The 23,233-nt window shown below is 45.9% G+C and overlaps 1 protein-coding gene across 1 annotated transcript in view; it reads right to left on the reverse strand.

Moving 5' to 3' along the window:
• The window catches only part of LOC141270731 (uncharacterized), a 58,758-nt gene extending 37,131 nt beyond the window's left edge, over positions 1-21,627 (reverse strand). The window contains exons 1-6 of the mRNA XM_073680827.1: positions 21,571-21,627; positions 4,292-4,441; positions 3,983-4,162; positions 3,776-3,899; positions 3,595-3,692; positions 2,057-2,147 (exon numbers count right to left, since the gene is read on the reverse strand). Of these exons, the coding sequence (XP_073536928.1) occupies positions 2,057-2,147; positions 3,595-3,692; positions 3,776-3,899; positions 3,983-4,162; positions 4,292-4,369 (571 nt within the window). The 5' untranslated portion in view covers positions 4,370-4,441; positions 21,571-21,627. The remainder of the gene's footprint in view (positions 1-2,056; positions 2,148-3,594; positions 3,693-3,775; positions 3,900-3,982; positions 4,163-4,291; positions 4,442-21,570) is intronic.
• Positions 21,628-23,233: the final 1,606 nt, after the last annotated feature.

Consider the following 23,233-nt stretch of genomic DNA (forward strand, 5'->3'; position numbering starts at 1 on the left):
CTCCCATGTGGCAACTCCCCCCCCCCCCCCCACCACAAGCCAGGCCATTCATCTGACTGGGAACTGCCTCATATCCTCTGCATCCTTGGTACTACCAGTATTTGTCTTTGCATATCTGACCATTGCATATGTATAACCATTGTATACATAGTGTTTTGTCTAGTGTTCCCTTAAAGCGATTAAAAATATAAAATTTACCTTGGTCTGTTCTTTAATCTCGATCCACAAATCCACACATCCATTTTCACAGCTCAACATTACATGCTACCGGGGCTGGTTTCTGGCTAGATATAATCCCATTAACGGACTTGGCTTCAAGGCTGTGGAGTCGGTAAGCCAAACTTCCGACTCCGAAATTTCCATGACACAGACTACAACTCCGACTCCACGACTCCGACATACATGGCTCATGTTTAAAGTAATAAATTTACTGTAGCACATATTCATCACAGCTAAGTCTAGACCCTTAGATCACGAATAGGACATTTCAGAACTTTACCAAATTCTTATGAAAAAATATTCCCCACAAACTGCATTGAACTACTATACCCAATTTATTATATATTTTAAGAGTCGAAGTTGGTCCATTTTATACCGACTCCGTCTCTACCAAAATGGGCTCCGACTCCACAGCCCTGCTTGGCTTACATCCAACGAGGAACTGGTGGCAGTCCTACAGGACTGACCAGTTGCTGCTTCACTGGTGCTAATGAAAGGGACCTCCAGCCTGTCAGGGTTGTGAGAGAGTATGGTGCCATTTCAGCTACTGCGTGGGCCACCTTCCCTCACTCCTCGTGCGTCCCTGGGCCCATGTGGACAGGGGGTGTCTGTGTAAAACTGTGCTAAGTTGACCTTATGTGTCCCCAGGGATGCAAGTGTGGAGACCGCACTGCATGATCCCTACAACGTTATAGTGACGTTATGCGGGGTGGTGAGCTGCAAGTTCGTCACATGTGGTGGCAGCGGTGGGATTTGGCGTGATCTCTCTGGTGCCATCCTTCACAGTTACCGACATTAACATGCCTCAAAATATGTCTAGAGACATCCATTGTGCAAAGTGACCAGCGAAGGACAGGGCTGTGAGTAAAGAGTCATCTCCTCTGCAGCAGCTCAGAAACGTGCCCTGAATGTAGTGGAGAAACATTTGTACTAAATATTGTAAATTAAAAAAAAAAAAAAAAAGAGTGAAACACTGAAAAGTCGCAAACTTTTTGTGGAACTTTTTGGCATTTTCACGCTAGTCTAAGGAAGGTCAAACAAAGTGGGTGGAGCATGAACGGGGCTTGTGACCTGCCAAATTCATTGCTACGAGCATATTTTACTCCCATCAGAAATGTTGCTCCAGGCCATTTTTGACTAGGGTACCATTTCTGGCGAGATGAACACCACTGAGAGGAAGTATAATGTGCACGGCTGAATGAAGTTAGTATTCCTTACCCCACCAGCCACCTTCATTAAAGGCTGGTGTGCATGGTGCCAACCTTGAGAAGACTGTCCAAGACTTCCTTTTTTTTTTTTTTGTACTATGAGCCTAAAAATTAAACAGAGAAGTATTTGCTAACAGAAGCAATTACCTGCCTGCTGTACTTAACGCTGGGTCACAGTGGTCACCGACCACTCCTGATGCAGCTGCTCCACATCAGCAAGCAGCTTTTCTACTTCCGTCTGCTGTGTCGACAAGGCATGACTTCCGATGTCATGGTGATTGATAGTTCTACTATGGGAAGCAGGCTGTCAAGCAGCAGGATATCGGCAGTCACGCCCCATCAACAGAGCAGAGTGGAGGAGAAGCTAAATCACCAGTAAGAGCCATCAGTGACCACTATGTGTCAGTAGAGATCAGCAGCAAGAACAAAAGGTAGGAAGGAAACGACTACCTGTGTGATAGTTCTTAACACGTTCTTAGTAGTGGGTAACCCTATAATGAATGAGCCCTTACATCCACATCAAAAGTTCAATGTGAACAAACCCTAAAGAAAAAACATCTAAAGTTTTTTTTACAAGCCAGTGACTGAGTAGAACCTGAGACTTCTCTGCACTACTGGTCACTACTCACCTGTGCGGTTATCTGTAGGAATCTCCTCTTTACACCGCTCATCACACCTCACATATGTCTCTGTAGTATTAATATGGGTCAGATCTTTATCCTGAAAGAAATATTGTAAGTCACAGACAGATGAAGACGTTTGAGAAGATCCAGACAACATCTAATGTCTCTGATCAGCTTTATCCTGTCATCTCCACCAGATATAAAACATACACTGAATGGCCACATTACTAGAGACACCCATCTAGTAACACGTAGAATCTTCAATCCCCTTCAGAACCTCAGCAATTAATCGCGTCATAGATTGCACAAGGTGTTGAGATTGTTCCCCAGGAATACTGGCCCATGCCACCAGGATAGGTTCTTGCAGTTGCCGCAAATTAGATAAAGGTGCTGAGATGTTCTGAACAAATAAATTCTACCTCTTCCCAGAGATTCTTTATAGGCTTAAAATTTGAGGACTGTGAAGACGGGAAGACAAGGAAAACTCACTGTCATGTTCCTGGTGTAAAGGAATGGAAGATCCTGGCACCTCCTGTAGATAATTGATGTATGATAAAGCTTTACATGTGGTACTGCAGGATATACTGCTATTACATGACACTGATGAAAAGTATTGTAACTATATGGATAATGCTATGGATTATTGTAGTCATTTATGTGATAGTTATGGACTGTAGGCAGTTGGGCAAGAGAGTTACAAAGGATCAGCCCTGCAGCTGGGCAGGAGAGTTACAGAGGGTCAGCCCTGCAGCTGGGCAGGAGAGTTACAGAGGGTCAGCCCTGCAGCTGCGCAGGGGAGAGTTACAGAGGGGGCAGCCCTGCAGCTGGGAAGGGGAGAGTTACAGAGGGTCAGCCCTGCAGGTAGGCAGGGGAGAGTTACAGAGGGTCAGCCCTCCAGCTGGGCAGGAGAGAGTTACAGAGGGTCAGCCCCGAAGCTGGGCAGGGGAGAGTTACAGAGGGTCATCCCTGCAGGGGAGAATTACAGAGGATCAGCCCTGCAGCTGGGCAGGGAACAGTTACAGAGGGTCAGCCCTGCAGCTGGGCAGGGGAGAGTTACAGAGGGTCAGCCCTGCAGCTGGGAGGAGTCTTGGGAGATGTTTCTAGGGGGTTCACTGTATATACAATAGACTGTAGCAGTAGTGCATGTTTCCTATGTGGGGCTCTGAAGAGTGAGGTTGTGCTATTGCTCATTCTTGGCACTTGAGGCATGATATTAGGTGTGCGGTCTAAGGCCACGGCCCCACTATCAGCATTTGGTCAGTATTTTTTCTCAGGAATGGGAGCCAAAACCAGGTGAGGAACAATGAGAAAAAAAGTGTAATAGAAACAAGTCACCAATTCTGCATTTATCACCCACTCCTGAGAAAAATAGAAATACATGCTGTCATACTCTGGCCAGTCCGAGCATTGTGATACAATCCCTGTCCGAGTTATGCATCTGACTCTTCCCTTATACTGGTGGATAATACAAGACTGAATATAAACACCTTCACAGCCTTCTACACATTATAGGAAAGATCTCATGACACCTTCTCTCCATCTACCTGATGATCCTGAGGAACATCAGGATTTTCTTGTTTACAGTCCTGTGGAAGAAGAGGACGGGGACATCTCTCTGGTGTTGTCCTCTTACTGGATAGAACTGGAGGAAACACATACAGGGACTGAATTCACTCTTTACATACAGATAATTATAGGCCGTGTGTATTTAGTCCTGTCTATTACCTGGTGATGTGAGGGGCTGGGGAACCTCCATCATGACGTCCTTGTACAGATCTTTGTGTCTTTCTAAATACTCCCACTCCTCCATGGAGAAATAGATGGTGACATCCTGACACCTTATAGGAACCTGACACATACAAAGATACTGTCATCCCCCCGATCCCTTCATAGCGTTACTGTATAATGTCCCAGCATTCCCAGCAGTGTCACCTCTCCAGTCAGCAGCTCAATCATCTTGTAGGTGAGTTCTAGGATCTTCTGGTCATTGATGTCCTCATGTATCAGGGGGTGAGGTGGAGGCCCTGTGATTGGGCTCAGGGGTCTTCCCCATCCCTCAGACACAGGGTCCTGACAGCGCTCACTAGAGGTCTTCTTCACTACTGTGTAATCCTGGTTATGGAGAGACACATTAATAAATCTCACTACAGACATTTCCAGAGTCCTCACCTCTCCAGTTCTGTCCATCTGTTATTCCCATAGATAAGAATGATGTAATATGACGTCATCAGAATCTCTCACCTCTCCAGTAAGCCGGAAGAGGATCTCTAGGGTGAGGTGTAATATCCTCTCCACCATCTTGTCCCTGTCCCTATCCATCCTTGATGGGTCAATCAGGAAAATTCTCTTATATAGAAGATCTCCACTGAGAGGATCCGATATTGTAGGGACCTGAATGGGGAGAAGATGACGATGTAACATCATAAAGATCCCATGTAAGAAATCTCCGGAGCCGTTACCGGCTTCACATGATCACTACATCTAGTCATGGCCCCGTCCTGCCCCCGGTATAACACACAATCACATTATAGTCACATACAGAGATTTATCACAGAATATCTCCAGTCCAGATCCAAAAACACAGAACAAATCTAATAGAAAAATCTAAATTATCTGAATGCTTATTAAATATTCCATAAAAACAAGACAAAGTTATTAAGTGCAGGGAACATTCATAGAGATCAGGATGGCAGAACCTGGGACGTCAGTAACGGATAATGATAGAATATTAATATAAGCTACAGACAATTGTAATCCCAGCAAGCGTGATTGTCCCATAAAGGTGCTGCATAAATCAAAAAAAACAAAAAGGGGGATGTGTGTCTGGGAAGAAATAATGATACTAATTACTAAAAAATGATTAACACAACAGTATTGAAGAGCGGCCAATGTAACGGACCCTGCGGTCACATGTGCACAGGATCAGAGATATCAGGATGTACAGAAAAAAGGGCGGATGTGGATTTTACTAATACAGGAAAAAGAAAAGAAGGGGGGGGGGGACGGACAATATTGAAAAGACCATACAAAGAGAGATAGAATTAATAAAGGATCAATAATATAACCGTAGATGTGTCCCTCTGTCCGAAGCCTCTATAAACTGCAGTCTGGCTTCATACAGAAGAAAACATCTGCCGATACAGGCAAGAGGGAGGAGGACGAGGCCAGGGTGAAGGACTGTGGTCCTGGAGATAGTGGTATGTGGAAGCGCTCACGGCATACCGCTATCTCCGGCGCCATTAGGCTACATACCTCGGTATCCGGCGAGTCTGGAGGAGGAGTGTGGCGCCGGACTTCGTGCACGCGCATAGCGCGATTTCCGGCATCATTTTGTTGAAGACAAATTTTTCAGTGTGCAACTTGTCTTCAACAAAATGGAGCAGGAGATGGCGCTATGTGCAGGCGCAAACTCCGGCGCCACACTCCTCCTCCAGACTCGCCGGAGATCGAAGACACGCTGCAAGGGAGAAGGGAAAAAGGTGAGTAGAGGTGTATTTTTTTTTTTTTATGGATGGGGGCACAGGGTGGAGGCAGCACATAACGGGATGGGGGCAGCACATAACGGGATGGGGCAGCACAAGATAGGGGCAGCACGTAACAGGATGGGGGTGCAAGATAGGGGCAGCACAAATACCATGATGGGGGCAGCACATAGCAGGATTGGGAAGCAGGATGGGGGGAGCACATAACAGGATTGGGGAGCAGGATGGGGGCACAAGATAGGGGCAGCAAGTAACAGGATGGGGGCACAAGATAGGGGCAGCACAAGATAGGGGCAGCACGTAACAGGATGGGGGCGCAGGATGGAGGCAGCACGTAACAGGATGGGGGCGCAGGATGGGGGCACAAGATGGGGGCAGCACAAATAGCAGGATGGGGGCACCACAAATACCAGGATGGGGGGCAGCACAAATACCAGGATGGGGGACCATATACCAATAAAAATGTTCGCCACCCGGGCATAGAACGGGTTCAATAGCTCGTTAAATAAAATTGCGATCAGCAATAACATACCGACAAGCTGAAGTCATTGTGGTCTGTGTGTAAAAAGTAATCCAAACGTGATTATCCATGCACACATTCACCCAGTCTGTCACACGTATACAAGATGGTTTTAGTTCCCCTTTCCCAGCCCTGATTCTTCTGCCCACACGTCTCCACTTACTGAGTGATGGGGTCTGCCCCATTTAACTTCTGGGTCTCCAAATTGGACACATGGCCTGAGCTTGCCCTTTATGCCTTGGTGGTGCTGGCCTGCCCTGCTGCAAGTGTTTACGCATGGCAAGGGTTGTGATCACAAACTGGAGCATCCGCCTATCCACAGCCAACGTGGGCAGGCTCACATTCATTAAAGTGAATGATGCGTGGAAAACACAAGACTTGTCCGTACCTTTGTCTGACTGCAGTTTGTTCATTCTATTTGTCATACCCAATGTTTTGGGGCCTCCCCAAATTTTTTTTTTTTTTTTTTTACAAAAAAAAGTGTTGGCTACCTCTACCTCCATTTCCACCTCCTCGTCCTCCTCCACTTGGACCTCCGCCTCCTGGTTTAAGATTATTTTTTATTATTCTATTTATTTTAAGTCTTATCTAAACACATTTGTTTGCAGGGCACTTGTCCTGCTCTTACCCCCATTTTGCTTCCTTTTGCAACCCCATAGCCCTTATTACAACCTTTTTATAGCCATTTTACACCACAAAAGTTTGGGTCCCCATTGACTTCTATTGGGCTCAGGTTGGCAGTCAAGTTTGGATGCGCCGAACTTTGGACTACAGTGCGACCGAATCTGAACATCCACGGGTCCGCTCATCCCTTTAAATAAACAAACTTAACTTAGACACTTGCAGGCATAAGTTCCTAACACAGTGCAGATGTTGCTGCCGCTTTATATAACACCACAACAGCTGCAGCTCTCACATTGGTCGCCCGCCTCACACATACCAAAGCTCGCACTATCAACAGGCAACACTGGCACACCAGCCTGACTAAAGAACTGAAGCTGGCTTCCAGGGTTGCTGAGCGGAGATGAAAAAGATCCCATTCCAACAAGCTACTTTTCATGTCCACACTCACAGCACCAAAACAAACCTACTTCTCATCTCATCTCACAACCCTAAACAACTATTCAAACTTTCAATCTCCTCCTCCGTCCCACAGCACTTCCTCCCTCTCCTCGCATCTCAGCTGAAGACTTTGCCTCATTCTTCAAGCAGAAGATTGATAACATCAGACAAAGCTTTGTCCTACAGTCCCCACAGCCCCTCCTCCAAAACCAGATTCTTCGCCATTACAGAATTTCAACTTTCCGCTCTACTCTCCAGATCACATATCACCACTTGTGCACTTGACCAGATCCCGTCCCACCTCATCCCAAATCTCATCACAATCTTCATCCAAACCCTAACTCATTTCTTTAACCTGTCACTAATAATTGGTGTCTTCCCCTCTTGCTTCAAACATGCCTCGATCACACCCATCCTCAAAAAGCCCTCCCTTGACCCATCCTATGTGTCTAGCTATTGCCCCATATCACTTCTCCCCTATGCCTCAAAACTACTGGAATACCACATCCATCTTGAATTGTTCACCCACCTCCCCTCCTGCTCCCTCTTTGACTGCTTACAATCTGGATTCCGACAGCATCATTCCACTGAAACTGCCCTGACTAAAGTCACCAATGACCTACTAACTGTCAAATCCACTCTGTCCTCCTTCTCCTGGACCTGTCCTCTGCCTTTGACACAGTGGACCATTCCATCTTACTACAGATTCTCTCAACTCTTGGAAACACAGACTTGACCCTATCTTGGATCTCTTCATACCTAACAGACCGGATATTCAGCATCTGCCACTCACACACCACTTTCTCATCTCGGCCCCTGTCTGTGTCCCCCAAGGTTCAATTCTAGGACTTCTGCTCTTCTCCATCTACATGCTCGGCCTGAGACAGCTCAGAGTCCCACAGCTTTCAGTATCATCTGTATGTTGATGACACACAGATTTACCTCTCTAGACCTGATAACACCTTCTTACTAACCAGAATCCCACAATGTCTGTCCACTATTTCATCCTTCTTCTCTGCTAGATTTTTAAATCTTAACATGGATAAAACAGAATTCATCATCTTTCCCGCATCTCACTGAAATGTCTCAATAAACTGGAAGAGTGAACTTTAAGGATCCTATACATTGGAAACTCCAAAAGTGATACCATTTTAAAAAATCACATCTCTCAAATACTTTAAAACCGTTGTCGGGAATTTTTTTAACCAGTAGCTACACAGGGATTAATGCAAATTGTAATGAAGAAAAAAATTAAAATTTTACCTCTAAAATCTTGCTTTACCCCCAAATTTCTCCCTTTTGCAAGCGGTAACACCAAAGAGTGGACTCCATAGTTTGTTATCCACTTTCTTACGAGAGCGGCGATACCCCATATGTAGTCAAAAAGTTTTGTTTGGACAAACAGCAGGGGTCGGAGCAGAGGGGGCAATATTTGAATTTTGGAACACAAATTTTGTCTGAAAGAGATGGCAGGCACCATGTCGCATTTGCAAGGCCCCTATGGTGCCTAAACAGCAGAAACCCCCTGTCATAGAAAATATTAAAATCTCTACGCCACACGGAATTGCAAGGGAAAGAATAGCTGACAGTCTCAACAGATACAAGGGGCAATACCCCCCTCCTCAGCTCTCTTTGCAGCTATTGTCCTACTGCAACAATCTCAGCTGACACTCTTAGAATTAGGCCACAGCTCCACTATCAGTATTTGGTCAGTATTTTTTCTCAGGAGTGAGAGCCAAAAGCAGGTGAGGAACAATCAGAGAAAAGGTATAATATAAACAAGTCAGCAATTTTGCATTTATCACCCACGAATTGTTTTGGCTCCCACTCCTGAGAAAAAATACTGGCCGAATACTGACCAAATACTGATAGTGGGGTCCTGGCCTTAGACAAAGAATAGTGAACCAGATTAGTTAACATGCAAAAGCTCCTTTAGGGACAAAAGACCCCAGCCTAGTATCTAACGAGGATGTGTATTGGACATAGCAAATAGTAATAGTTTAGACAGGTAATTGAGCGAAGGGGAGTCTTTCCAAAGGGCTGGACAACAGTAGGGACCTGTGTTTACACATAGACACAGAAGTGGAAGAAGCCTTTTATCCCCAGGAAATACATTGTCCTTTTCAAGGGAAATGTCATACATTTACACTAGACACCTTTGTCCCAGTAAGGGAAATATTGCACTTGCAATAAACTGGATGTTTCTGAAAGACAATGTTGAATATTGAAGTTTGTATCAATCAAATAGTGATGGTACATATCTTTTCGGCTTCAGAGCTGATAAGGGAAGAAGATGCATATTTTTTTTCTAACGTTAACCCCTGCCTATAAGCCCCAAATCCATAGTGCCAGATAACTGACAACATCCATCTCATGTTTGATCTCTGGGGAAAGGTAAAATCCCGATGAAAAATATGGACGTGATTTCTAACTTCTGTGATCATGAGGAGTGAAATTATTGCAGAAGTTGGAAATTTCATAAAATCCAGAAGGTCTGAGTACATCCCACAACACGGCACACATGAGGTCATCATTGGGGGTGGGGTGTGGGTGTAACTCAGGTGCTGATAAATAGGTCAAGCCGAATTATGATCTTGGTTCCTGTAGAGAGACACACGTCGTGTATGCATGAATCCCGGTCCCTGAACATCCCCAAGTGAAGTGCTCTCCTTTAGCTAAATTGATTCATCTCTGTGAGCGGCCTAGTAACCGCTTTTGTTAATCCCTTTTCTTCTCTGTTGTATATGCTGTATTGTCTTGTCCCCTTTGTAAAACCTTTTCTACACTGCTAAAAAAAAATAAAGGGAACACTTAAACAACAGAATATAACTCCAAGTAAATCAAACTTATGTGAAATCAAACTGTCCACTTAGGAAGCAACACTGATTGACAATAAATTTCACATGCTGTTGTGCAAATGGAATAGATGGAAATTATTGGCAATTATCAAGACACCCTCAATAAAGGAGTGGTTCTGCAGGTGGGGACTACAGACCACATCTCAGTACCAATGCTTTCTGGCTGATGTTTTGGTCACTTATGAATGTTGGTTGTGCTTTCACACTCGTGGTAGCATGAGACGGACTCTACAGCCCACAGAGGTTGCTCAGGTAGTGCAGCTCATCCAAGATGGAACATCAATGCGAGCTGTGGCAAGAAGGTTTGCTGCGTCTGTCAGCGTAGTGTCCATAATACAAATTCTAACAGTCTATTCAGTAGGACTATCAGCTGTGTATCCACCAGACTTCTGCACAACACAACTGATGGTCCCAACCCCATTTATAAGGCAAGAAATCCCACTTGTTAAACCTGACAGGGCACACCTGTGAAGTGAAAACCATTTCCGGTGACTACCTCTTGAAGCTCATCAAGAGAATGCCAAGAGTGTGCAAAGCAGCCATCAAGGCAAAAGGTGGCTACTTTGAAGAACCTAGAATATAAGACATATTTTCAGTGGTTTCACACTTTTTTGTTAAGTATATAATTCCACATGTGTTAACTCATAGTTTTGATGCCTTCAGTGTGAATGTACAATTTTCATAGTCAAGAAAATACAGAAAAATCTTTAAATGAGAAGGTGTGTCCAAACTTTTGGTCTGTACTAATCTATCTATCTATCTATCTATCTATCTATCTATATATAATCGTCTTAACCTGTCTGTCTGTCTGGGAAATCCCGCATCGCTCATTGGTCCGGCAGCGGCCAATCAGCGCCGCGGGATTTCTGAAAAAAGATGGCGGCCGTTAGCGGCTCATCTGCGGGACGGAGCTCAGCAGCGATGCAGCCGGGAGATGAGCGCCGCGAAGCGCTCATCTCCCGGCCGGTAGCAGCGGAAGGACTGCCGGCGTCGCTGACCTCCATGCGGAAGAGAGGACCTAGGAGCGCCGCTGCGGGTCGGGATACTTCTGCTGTGAGCGCCCGCTCATGTCCCGGGTTCTCGCAGCGGAAGTACCCGCACAGGCAGCGCCGCTCCCCGGTGCTCACCAAGACGATTCGATGATTGGTCGGGTCCGAAGACCGCGACCAATCACTGATATTAGCGCAAAAGTTAAACACCGCAGTGCTGATTGGTCGCGGACGCTGCCTGCGACCAATCACCGATTTGGGCGCCACATTTAAATATCGGCCGCGACCAATCAGCACAGCGGTGTTTAAATGTGGAGCCAAGATCGGTGATTGGTCGCGGCCGATATTTAAATTTGGCGCCCAAATCGGTGATTGGTCGCGGGCAGCGTCCGTGACCAATCAGCACAGTAGTGTTTAACTTTGGCAGCAAGATCAGTGATTGGTCGCGGGCCAAGACGGCGACCAATCACAGATTTGTGCGGCACATTTAAATAGCGGCCGCAACCAATTGGATGTCAGCGCCGCTCCCCGGTCCTCCCTTCACACCCTAGCCGCAAGGATGTCAGCGGCGCTGCCTGCGCGGATAGTTCCGCTGCGAGAACCCGGGACATGAGTGGGCGCTCGCAGCAGAAGTATCCCGACCCGCAGCGCCGCTCCCCGGTCCTCCCTTCACACCCTAGCCGCTGATGTCCCCACAGTATCCGCATGGTGTTACAAAGGTCCGGACATTTGTGTTAAAAATCGCTGATTGGTCGCTGGTGCTGCACGCGGCCAATCACCGATTTGGGCGCCAAATTTAAATATCGGCCGCGACCAATCACCGATCTTGGCTCCACATTTAAACACCGCTGTACTGATTGGTCGCGGATGCTATTTAAATGTGGCGCCAAAATCGGTGATTGGTCGCGCCCAGCGTCGGCGACCAATCAGCACAGCGGTGTTTAAATGTGGAGCCAAGATCGGTGATTGGTCGTGGCCGAAATTTAAATTTGGCGCCCAAATCGGTGATTGGTCACGGGCAGCGCCAGCGACCAATCAGCGATTTTTAAACACAAATGTCCGGACCTTTGTAACACCATGCAGATACTGTGGGGACATCAGCGGCTAGGGTGTGAAGGGAGGACCGGGGAGCGGCGCTGCGGGTCGGGATACTTCTGCTGCGAGCAATCGCTCATGTCCCGGCTTCTCGCACTGGAAGTAGCGGTACAGGCAGCGGCGCTCCCCGGTCCTCACTAATACAATTCCGCTCCCCGCTCCTCACCAATAAGATTCGCTGATTGGTCGCGCTCTCCGAACGCGACCAATCAGTGATCTTGGCGCTAAAGTTAAACACCGCTCTGCTGATTGGTCGCGGCCGCTGCCTGCGACCAATCACTGATTTGGGCACCACATTTAATTAGCTGCCGCGACCAATCACCAATTTTGAAGCCACATTTAAACACTGCTGTGCTAATTGGTCGCGGACGCCAGCCGCGTCCAATCTGTGAGATTGGCGCCAAATTTAAACGCCGCTCTGCTGATTGGCGATAAAATCGACCAAATTTAAACAAGCTCTCCGGTCCTCACTAACACAGTTCGCTGATTGGTCGCGGCCGCCACCCGTGACCAATCACCGATATTGCCGCCAAATTTAAACACCATTTTGCTGATTGCGCCCGGTCGGCCACATACATATTCTAGAATACCCGATGCATTAGAATCGGGCCACCATCTAGAGTATATATATATATTCCACTAGTTGGAATCAGAGGTGTATATACCATAGGCTCCTGTTGGTTCCCCGATAACTGGTCTATTAGTGCAAACAGCCTGCGGCCTCCTCCGTTAATTGGTCAATCGCATAATTGTCTGGATGATAAGGAGCAGTAGAGAGCTGTTCGACACAAAGATCAGAGCGGGTAGTTTGGCGTGACCTTACCGGGTTCCGATATCTTGACACCCACCACAACTGGCACCATTTTGGAAACTACACCCCTCAAGGATTTTATCCAGGGGTATAGTGAGCATTTTGAACCCAAAAGGTACTACACAGAATTTGATAACATTAGGTAGTCATATTGAATATATTGTCATTCGCGTTGAGAGCAAGTGCTCGCTACTTGAGTTTGTCTAGGGTGATCGGGTATGCATAGAGTATCGCGGGTACTCGATTCTTCTCCCACGTGTTTCGCGACTGTTAGATACCCAAAAAAAACATGCTGGGATTGCCCGTGTATGAGTCGCGGAGACTCGAGCATGTCACTCGAGCACAAACAATACTCGGTACATACCTGAGCACCAGATGCAAACTCGAGTATATGTGCACATCACTAGTCGTCATAACCAGGGTTATGGAATCGGTAACCCAAACCTCCGACCCTGAGATGATCAGGAATAGGACAGACATTTATAGGACATTTCATAACTTTCCCAAATCCTTATGAAAAAAAATATTCCCAACAAACTACATTGAACTACTGTACCCAATTTATTATATATTTTAGGAGTTCGAGTCGGTACATTTTATAGCGACTGACTCCACCAAAATGGACACCGACTGACTACACAGCCCTGGTCATAAAGTCATCTTTTTTTTTTTAACTTTTGAAAAAACCTCAACCCTAAGCCCAACCCTAATAGCAAAAAAATGAGAGAAATAAAAATTATAAAATAATAATTTAAGGGGATGACATACTAGTTATTGGTTCTTGATCACTGTGATAAGGTCTATCACAATGATAAAAAACAAAAAAAAACAATAGGAAATTATTGCTGGGTGCCGACCTGCAGATTTTAGCGGACGCAATGCGCATGCACCTGCCATTTTTTTTTCACAAATATGAAGAGGAGGGCCAGTGGACAGAGCATGAGTGACCGGGGGATGGCGGAGGTATCTGGGTGGGGACATCATTTCTCTCTCTTCTGACATGCATATCATGTCAGAAAAGAGAAATGATTTTACTAGCTGCTATTTTTTTCTTTGCAATATTGCCATTATTCATTGAATAACGGCGATCAGGTGTTCAGGGACAGGAAAAAACAGATCTGATCGTGTTCTGCAGGGTCTCAGCTACCCCTGAAAGCTGAGACGCTGGAGATTTTCAGACTCTGGGGGCCATTTTTTTATATATAATTTTTATTGGTATTTTCATAAAAAATAAGAACAAACCAGATTAAAGATGATAATCAGATACCCGTACGCAGACTGGGTATATAATGACATTGCTCATAAGATTGACTGGTAATACAAACAATACAAGAATTAAGAACCATATAACTTACATCAACTAAGATGACATAGAATGTCAGCTAGATTTTATCTTATTGAAGCCATCGTGATGAAGAAATCCTTCTATACTCATACTATAAACCCTTACCTAATGATTTCTCTACCCTACTCTTTCTCCTTCTTCTTTAATTTAAGCGTAGTGGTCCCAGGCTATTTTTAAGATCCACCAATATGTACCAAGCTGTAGAAGTGAAGGGTTCCACCATTTTCTTTTTTTCATTTAGTGAGCAACAGTTCACAATAAACTGCTTCCATTTCGGCAGAAATTTGCCAGCTTGCGTTTCCTTACTAAGGGCGTCTTGTTGCTCCACTCCCATAAAATGTTTCATTTGAGCTGTCAATTCTGCAATGGGGGGAGTGTTGAGGTCTAGCCAATATTTAAGTAACTGTTTTTTTGCCAGTATAAGCAGGGTGTGGAGCAATTTGGGTGGGCCTCCTATCTTCCCACCAGGGTTCTCTGTATTACTCCAGAAGTGCAACAAGGCTAGATAAGGAGAGAGGGTATATCCTGGACCCCAAATGGTGTTAATCATATCTGATACCGGTCCCCAATATGATACTGACGCAGGGCATGACCAAAGGCCATGTATAAGGTCTGTACATTGAAGGTGGCGTTTAGCACATGCAGCCTATTTGATAGTGGATCTTTTCTAGGTATGTTAAAGGCATAAATGGCCCCATGCATAATTTTATACGGAGTTTCTCTCCACACTTCATTTATAATGTGTTTTCTTAATAAATTCCAACCTGTCCTGACCTTATCGGGAATCTCCACATCCTTCAACTGTTGCCTCCAATATTTAAAGAAAAATGTCCGGGTGCACCCCTAGTAGATTAGACCCTATTACAGAATAAAGAACAGATATTGAAGGGGTACCCATTGGAGATAGCAAAATGACATCCAATTCGTTTTGGGAAACCTCAAAAGGTCACATCTTTTAAATTGGCCATAATGGAGAGTTTGATTTGTTCATATAAGAAATAATGTTGGGGAGGTAGATTGTATCTTTCCAAACACTCTGTACAAGTCAACCATCTCTGCTCAGTTGGATGGAGAAGATGAGATATGTTGTCTACACCTGCCTGCCGCCATTTCAAGAATAGTTTATTTTCAGTACCCTGGGGGAATTCTGGGTTCTGCCATATCGGAAGATACTTTGAGATTCTGAAAGAAAGACCGTATTTTTTCCTGACTGCCTTCCATGCGGAAATAGTGTCCCTAAGGATCGTCGACTTTTTAACTGCCAGGGGTAAAGATGTAAATAGAGAATGAAGGAGGGCAATTTAGTTAAAGGGGCATGCATAGTCAGCTTCCAACATGTACTCAGAGTACGTATGTCTCTTGTGGAACCAGTCTATTGTGTAACGAAAGAGGCAGGCAAGATTGTAATTTCTGATGCTTGGAAAATTAATGCCTCCGTCGTCTTTGGAAGCCATTAGTTTGCTCAGACTAATCCTAGGACGTTTTCCCCTCCAGATAAAATAACTGAAGGCTCTATTGAGCATAGTTACGCCAGAGTGTTTCAGGAGTAATGGTAAGGTTAGTAATTGATACATAATCCTGGCTGTACTGGTCATTTTTACCAAATGTGTCCTACCCATAAAAGATAAGGGTAAATCTTGCTATGACTTTAATTGGCTAATGATTTTTTTTAATAAGAGCGGGATAGTTTAAGGTGTATATAGATGAAGGTAGGTGATCTATGAGGGTACTAAGGATATACCGTTTAAAGACCCATTTGAGTTGAGCTTTATTCCCTTCTGTGTTAATGGGAGTATTTCACACTTTTTAACATTGATTCTAAACCCAGAATAAGAACCAACATTTTTAAGCAAGTTCAACACCATTGGCAAATGTTGAATGGGATCAGACATAAACAGCAAGAAGTCATCGGCAAAAAAAGCCACCTGAATTGATCTCCTAGTAAACTGGATACCTGAGAAAGTGTTTGGATCCGACAGAATGCAAACAAGGGTTCCAGAGCTAAGTTGAAGAGGAGGCGTGTCAACGGACAACCTTGTCTCGTTCCCTTCTCAAGGGGAAAGGGGGCGGACAAGAAACCCGAGGTGTATACCTGAGCCCTTGGGGACGAATATAAATTGTGTAATTACAGAAGGGGCCTGTTAATGACATCTTTGCTAAGACCTTGTACAGCCACTCCCAATTTATGTAATAAAAAGTCCTTTTCCACGTCCAATGAAACAATTGCTGGGGAGCCTTTTGAGTTAGATGAGGAGTGGATTTTATAGAGTACCAATAGTACTTTTCTGATATTCAGCGTGGCAGAGCAACCTTTTACAAAACATGCCTGGGCGGGAGATATGAGATGGGGTAAAATGGAGGCCAGTTTGTCAGCCATTATTTTAGATATGATCTTAATGTCGGTATTGATGAGAGAGATTGGTCTGTACGAGCTGGGGGATAACGGGTCTTTGTCTGGTTTTAGTAACAATTTAATGTATACTATATATTTTGTTGACGACTGATTCCAATAATGGGGAGATTTCCTCCCTTAAAGATTTGAAAAATTCATTTGTGTATCCATCTGGGCCGGGTGCTTTATTTGGTTTTAGTTTCTTAAAGAGATAGGTTTGTTTAATATAGATTTTTGTTCCTCTGAGAAGAAGGGCAGCTTGACCCTATCTAAAAGTGTAACTGAGGAGGTAGGGGTTTGTTTTGGATTCTTGCAAAGGTCTTTTTAAAAATAACCTAATATCTCATTTGTTGTTTTAGGGTTGGTGTCAATTTCCCCGCTGGCACTTTTTAATTGAAAAATTCACTGCGGTTTTCTCATCCCTCTAGCTAAATTAGTCAACATCCGCCCTGATTGGTTACTAAATCTATAAAAATAAGCTTCGGATTTATTTAGGTGAAATTTTTCCCTCAAGTCTGCGTATTGGTTGAACTCTGCTTGTTTTTGGGACCAGTGGCTTTTATTTATTGTGGATGGGTCAAGTAAAAATTTTGTGTAGGCTTGTTTTAAGTCAGTAGAGAGTTCACCATATTTTTCTAGAACTTTTTTTTGTGGAAAAATGCATACGCTAAAATTTTCCAGCTAAGCATTGCCTTGGCCGACTCCCATAGTAACATAGGATCATTTTAGTGTGCCGAGTTGTCCGACATGAATTCTTGCCACCATAATTTGAGAGAGAAGATGAAAGAGTCATCTTTACAAAAGTAATCGGGGAATCTCCATAAAAAGTCTGAGCCTCGGGGGGACCTTAGATAATTCCAAAATTATTGGAGCATGGTCTGAAATAGCAATGGTATCGATGTGTACAGAGATCAATTTGGCCAGCAGGGAGGGGGGAGACAAATATATAGTAAATTCGAGACCAGGAATCATTGGCGTGTGAGAAATGTGTATACTCCTTATTGCTAGGATTAAGGAATCTCCATGAATCGACCAGCTGACAGGTGGCATAAGAGACGACAGCGCCTTGTCATGTGTAGTTGTTAATTGGATGGTGCCTGTAATATTTTTCCTGTCTTCATGTACCGATACTACTGAATTAAGGTCACCACCTACTATTTTATTAGAATTGGGGGTCGAGCAAAAGTCTAGTTTCCAATTGTTTAAAAAAGGATTTATTCCCTACATTAGGTGCATAGACATTATAAATGGATAAAACCCCACAAGGTGTAGATATTGTTAGGTGAGCCAATCTACCCTCACTATCTGTTTGCTGGCTGATAATCTGGTGTGAGAAGTGTTTACTGATAAGACCCCAGCCTTGCTATCCACCAAAGAGGAACCATAAATGCCGCCTACCCATAATTTTTTCATCCAGGGGAAATCTGCCTCTGGGAGATGTGTCTCCTGAAGGAGGGCTATGTCAGGTTTTAAGCGGTTTAGATGTCTGAGGATTTTCATGCATTTTTTGGGGAGATCTCAAACCTTTAACATCCCAGGACACAGTATACATATTCAGAAACAGTATGGTTAAACAGAGCTGGTAAGATACTTATAAGACAGTGATGGCATTCAGCTAGATTATAAAAAAGGAAACAAGTCTCCACATTGTGTAACAAAATTAAACAGCAAACATACAAAACATTAGAAAATATTTGTCCTAGCAGGAACGAAGACATTTCGTTCCAGCTTCCTAGGAAAACCTTTCTCCTGGGCTTCACTTCTGCCCGACCAGGTGTATAAGATTTTCAATTAGCCCTCCCCTATTATGTAATTTTCATTTTTGTTTTCCCCCTCATCTTCTCCCTGTTTCCGCACCTCCTCCCCTCACCCAATGAGTTAAATCCGTCGACATATGTACTAAGAGTCCAGAGAGAGAGAAGGGCGGGAGCAACGGTTTCTAAATGACATCTCACATCGATGCCCCCATATATAGAGAAGATTGCTTAATGATTAATTAACTTTTTTTATCATATTTTTGTTAGGTCTAGACCTCTCTGAGGTCTGCAAACAAGACTCGTTATCTGCCCGTTCAGGACAGACCCCTGGGCACAGAAGGTGGCTGACAAAAGTCTCCACCTTGTCAGGTGATATAAATTCACGGAAGGAGTATTTCAACCGTAGAGTAGCTGGGTAACGGAGTTGAAAACGGACCTTTTCCTTATGGAGCCTAGTGCAGATGGAGCTGAAGTCCTTGGAGTTTTCTGGTCACTTCGATGGAGTAATCCTCAAAAAGCAAGATTTTATGACCCTGAATGACCAGCGGGTGATTCAGTTGCTTATATGTTCGTATAATGTCTGATTTATCGTTAAAATCCAGGAATTTCATGATGAACTGTCTTGGTCTGGATGCATCCCGGTTCATGGAGGTTGAGGGCAAGGGGCCAATCCTGTGGAGTCTTTCCACCCTTTTGCCCTCGGGTAGTTTTAGAGCCCTTGGAATATCGTTTTCACGTAATGGCTTCAATGCATTTTGTAGATACGATTCCGGTAATCCCATTAAACGTACGTTACTCCTATGGGAGAGATTCTCCAAGTCATCAATGCGGTCTCTCAAGATCATGTTTTCACGAGGGATAGCTGTCATTTTCGCTTGGTCCTCCTTTGAATCATCTTCAATGGTCGATACTCGCGATTCTAATTCAGTCAACTGTTCAGCTTGTTCATCCTGCCTAACCTATAGGTCCATCAGGGAAGAGTTAAGCGTGGATTGAATTATGGATTTAATTTCCGGTAGTAATTTAGCTGTGACCTCAGCTGCTAGTTCCGGAGGGTTCATTTGTGCTTCCCCTTTCCTTGAGGTAGAGGTGCGGGGTGGTCTGAGGGAGTGGTGCGACTCCTCTCCATCCTCTGTTTGGGAAAGCTGTTCCTCTTGTTCAGGAGTGGGGGCAATCTTGGTGGGATTAGAAATGTCAACATGGCAAAAAGAGGTGGGCTGTTTTTGCCCACTACGAAGGAGGTAGAGTTCCATATAAACAAGTGTTAGTATTTAAAGATAGCCTTCAGCTTGGTGTCAGCTTCAAAGACCATGAGAACTCAGAATTCGGGGATCAGCCAGTTAGATGAAATACAAGGGTAGAGAACATAAGCGGTTAATTTGGATTCACATGGTTGGCGCCTGAACCAGAAGACTCACAGATTTATAGTTTGCGTACTGTTCTTATGCTTAGAGAAAGGAAAAAAAAAAGTTCACCAAGGTAAACTGCCTATTGTCCAGTTATAATTTTTAGATGCAATACCAGGACTGGATACTAGATGATAGCAGAGGCCCTGGTTAAGACCACAGGGACAGTGAAGGTGAACAGTGAATTGTAAATATTCTTTTATTTTCCTATAGGTTTCTCCCTTTATTCCTTGTTTGTGTTTCTCAATCACATTTAGTTTCACTTTCAGTTTCTTGTCCTTTGTCTCTTCCTCTACCCTCCTCCTCGTCCTCTCTGTTTAGTCTTTTGATCTTTTCCCTTCTCTCCTGTCCCAGGGCCAGAGCTGTCAGGGAAGATGCAGGGTCTCCACCTTCCCCACTCAGCCAAGACAGGGAGTTTACACAGCAGCAGCCCAGAGCCTCATGCAAGACACCACGCTGCAGAGCCCAGCTAGTCAAGATGGCGCCGGCCAGGAGGAGCCTGATGACCGTTTTAAAACGACAATGAAGGAATAAGGCCCCTTAGCGGCTGCCGTTTTAATGCGTATCGAGGTCCTTAATGGGTTGATTAGATTAGTGATGAGAAAGTTTTATTGTCCTAATATCAATGTAAGATCAGAGACCTGGTGCCCTCCTGTCTCTGGAGCAGATTACTCCGATTTTGTCATAAATCCTCCTGGCAGATTTGGTCCTGTGTGAAGGTGGATCACAGACGGCCATACATTTTTGTTCTCACACCCTTCAACGTTTTTGTGATTTGAAGTTGCCTTTTAATATAAAACTTTCATATTGTTTATATTGAGTCCTGGACCACAGGAATGTTTGGCCACAGGAAAAGGGTTTTTTTGTCTGTAATCGTGGGGCGATGAGAACTCATCCTTACTCTCAGTTTCTGTCCTGTTTCTCCAACACAAACTCCCAATAGGACATATAGTGCACAGAATTAAGTACACCCCATTTGAAGAGGAACATGTGAATGTCCCGGGAATATTATAGTCCTATGTGCTGGGGATCAGTATCCTGTCTGTGGTCATTACATGAGGGCGGGTTTTACAGTTCTTCATAGTAATACAAATATGTGATCAAAGCAAAGCAAATCTGAAGAGGCCCAGTGATTCCCCCAGGACTGAGTCCTGTCCCCTCTATCACACAGTCCCTGCTCCCTCATTACTGTTCCCCAGTGCAGAGTCCCGATGCTTCCCCCAGGACTGAGTCCTGTCCCCTCTATCACACAGTCCCCGCTCCCTCATTACCGGTCCCCAGTGCAGAGTTCCGGTGCTTCCCCCAGGACTGAGTCCTGTCCCCTCTATCACACTGTCCCTGCTCCCTCATTACCGGTCCCCAGTGCAGAGTCCCGGTGCTTCCCCCAGGACTGAGTCCTGTCCCCTCTATCACACAGTCCCTGCTCCCTCATTACCGGTCCCCAGTGCAGAGTCCCGGTGCTTCCCCCAGGACTGAGTCCTGTCCCCTCTATCACACAGTCCCTGCTCCCTCATTACCGGTCCCCAGTGCAGAGTCCCGGGGCTTCCCCCAGGACTGAGTCCTGTCCCCTCTATCACACAGTCCCTGCTCCCTCATTACCGGTCCCCAGTGTAGAGTCCCGGTGCTTCCCCCAGGACTGAGTCCTGTCCCCTCTATCACACAGTCCCTGCTCCCTCATTACTGGTCTCCAGTGCAGAGTCCCGGTGCTTCCCCCAGGACTGAGTCCTGTCCTCTCTATCACACAGTCCCTGCACCCTCATTACCGGTCCCCAGTGTAGACTTCTCCTCAGCTTCAGCTCTTACCTGTGGCCGCTTCCTACACAGAAAACCCTTCACTTCCTACAAGCCCCATCCTGCTCCTCCCCCCCATGTGACTGATCACATGACTGTGACATCATCACAGGTCCTGGAAGCAGAACTCCAAGGGAATGTGCACTTGGTCAGGAGCTGCTGCGGGTTTGATGCTGCACGTTATGTGGCGTCAAACCCGCAGCGGCCAGCTGTTACAGCATAGTGGATGCCTATGTGTCTCTGTGAACCTGCGGACACGGATATGTGGCGCGTCTTTCCAGTCCGCAGAATGTCAATTTCTCTTGCTGAGTCGCTAGTCTCCTCAAGGGAAATTAGATCACTGCAATATGTTGGATTCACCTGCGTGCAGCGCTTTGGACGCAGCATAAAGTATACTGTGTTCAAAACGCTGCCTGTACGGATGATGTGCACATACCCTAAAGATCACAATAGAAAGAGGGATAAACTCTGCTCAGCTCCGGGAAATGTCTCTTCCCCCTACAGCCCCCAGCCACCGACATTTACCACTTCTCTCTCCCCGGCAGGAGGAGATGTCGGAGGAGGCATGAGGGCAGTGAGGGGCATTCAGCAGACGCCCGAGACCCAAATCCAGGGCTGTCCACTGTATCCGGGACTGTCCTCTGTATCCGGGACTGTCCTCTGTATCCGGGACTGTCCTCTGTATCCGGGGACTGTCCTCTGTATCCAGGGACTGTCCTCTGTATCCGGGGCCGTCCTCTGTATCCGGGGCCGTCCTCTGTATCCAGGGACTGTCCTCTGTATCCGGGACTGTCCTCTGTATCCGGGACTGTCCTCTGTATCCGGGGCCGTCCTCTGTATCCGGGGCCGTCCTCTGTATCCAGGGACTGTCCTCTGTATCCCGGACTGTCCTCTGTATCCGGGGCCGTCCTCTGTATCCAGGGACTGTCCTCTGTATCCGGGACTGTCCTCTGTATCCGGGGCCGTCCTCTGTATCCAGGGACTGTCCTCTGTATCCAGGGACTGTCCTCTGTATCCCGGACTGTCCTCTGTATCCGGGGCCGTCCTCTGTATCCAGGGACTGTCCACTGTATCCGGGACTGTCCTCTGTATCCGGGGCCGTCCTCTGTATCCGGGGCCGTCCTCTGTATCCCGGACTGTCCTCTGTATCCGGGGCCATCCTCTGTATCCAGGGACTGTCCTCTGTATCCGGGGCTGTCCTCTGTATCCGGGGCTGTCCTCTGTATCCGGGGCCGTCCTCTGTATCCGGGGCCGTCCTCTGTATCCGGGGCTGTCCTCTGTATCCGGGGCTGTCCTCTGTATCCGGTACTGTCCTCTGTATCCGGTACTGTCCTCTGTATCCGGTACTGTCCTCTGTATCCAGGACTGTCCACTTTATCCGGGGCTGTCTGCTGTATCCGGGACTGTCCGCCGTATCCGGGACTGTCCGCTGTATCCGCGGCTGTCCGCCATATCCAGGACTGTCCGCCGTATCCAGGACTGTCCGCCGTATCCGGGACTGTCCGCTGTATCCGCCGCTGTCCACCATATCCGGGACTGTCTGCCGTATCCGGGACTGTCCGCTGTATCCGGGACCTTCCGCTGTATCCGGGACTGTCCTCTGTATCCGGGACTGTCCTCTGTATCCGGGGCTGTCCGCTTTATCCGGGGCTGTCTGCTGTATCCGGGACTGTGC

This window comes from Phyllobates terribilis, unplaced genomic scaffold (assembly GCF_046119375.1).
Source record: "Phyllobates terribilis strain yellow unplaced genomic scaffold, ASM4611937v1 Scaffold_5__5_contigs__length_657084704, whole genome shotgun sequence".
Lineage (NCBI taxonomy): Eukaryota > Metazoa > Chordata > Amphibia > Anura > Dendrobatidae > Phyllobates > Phyllobates terribilis.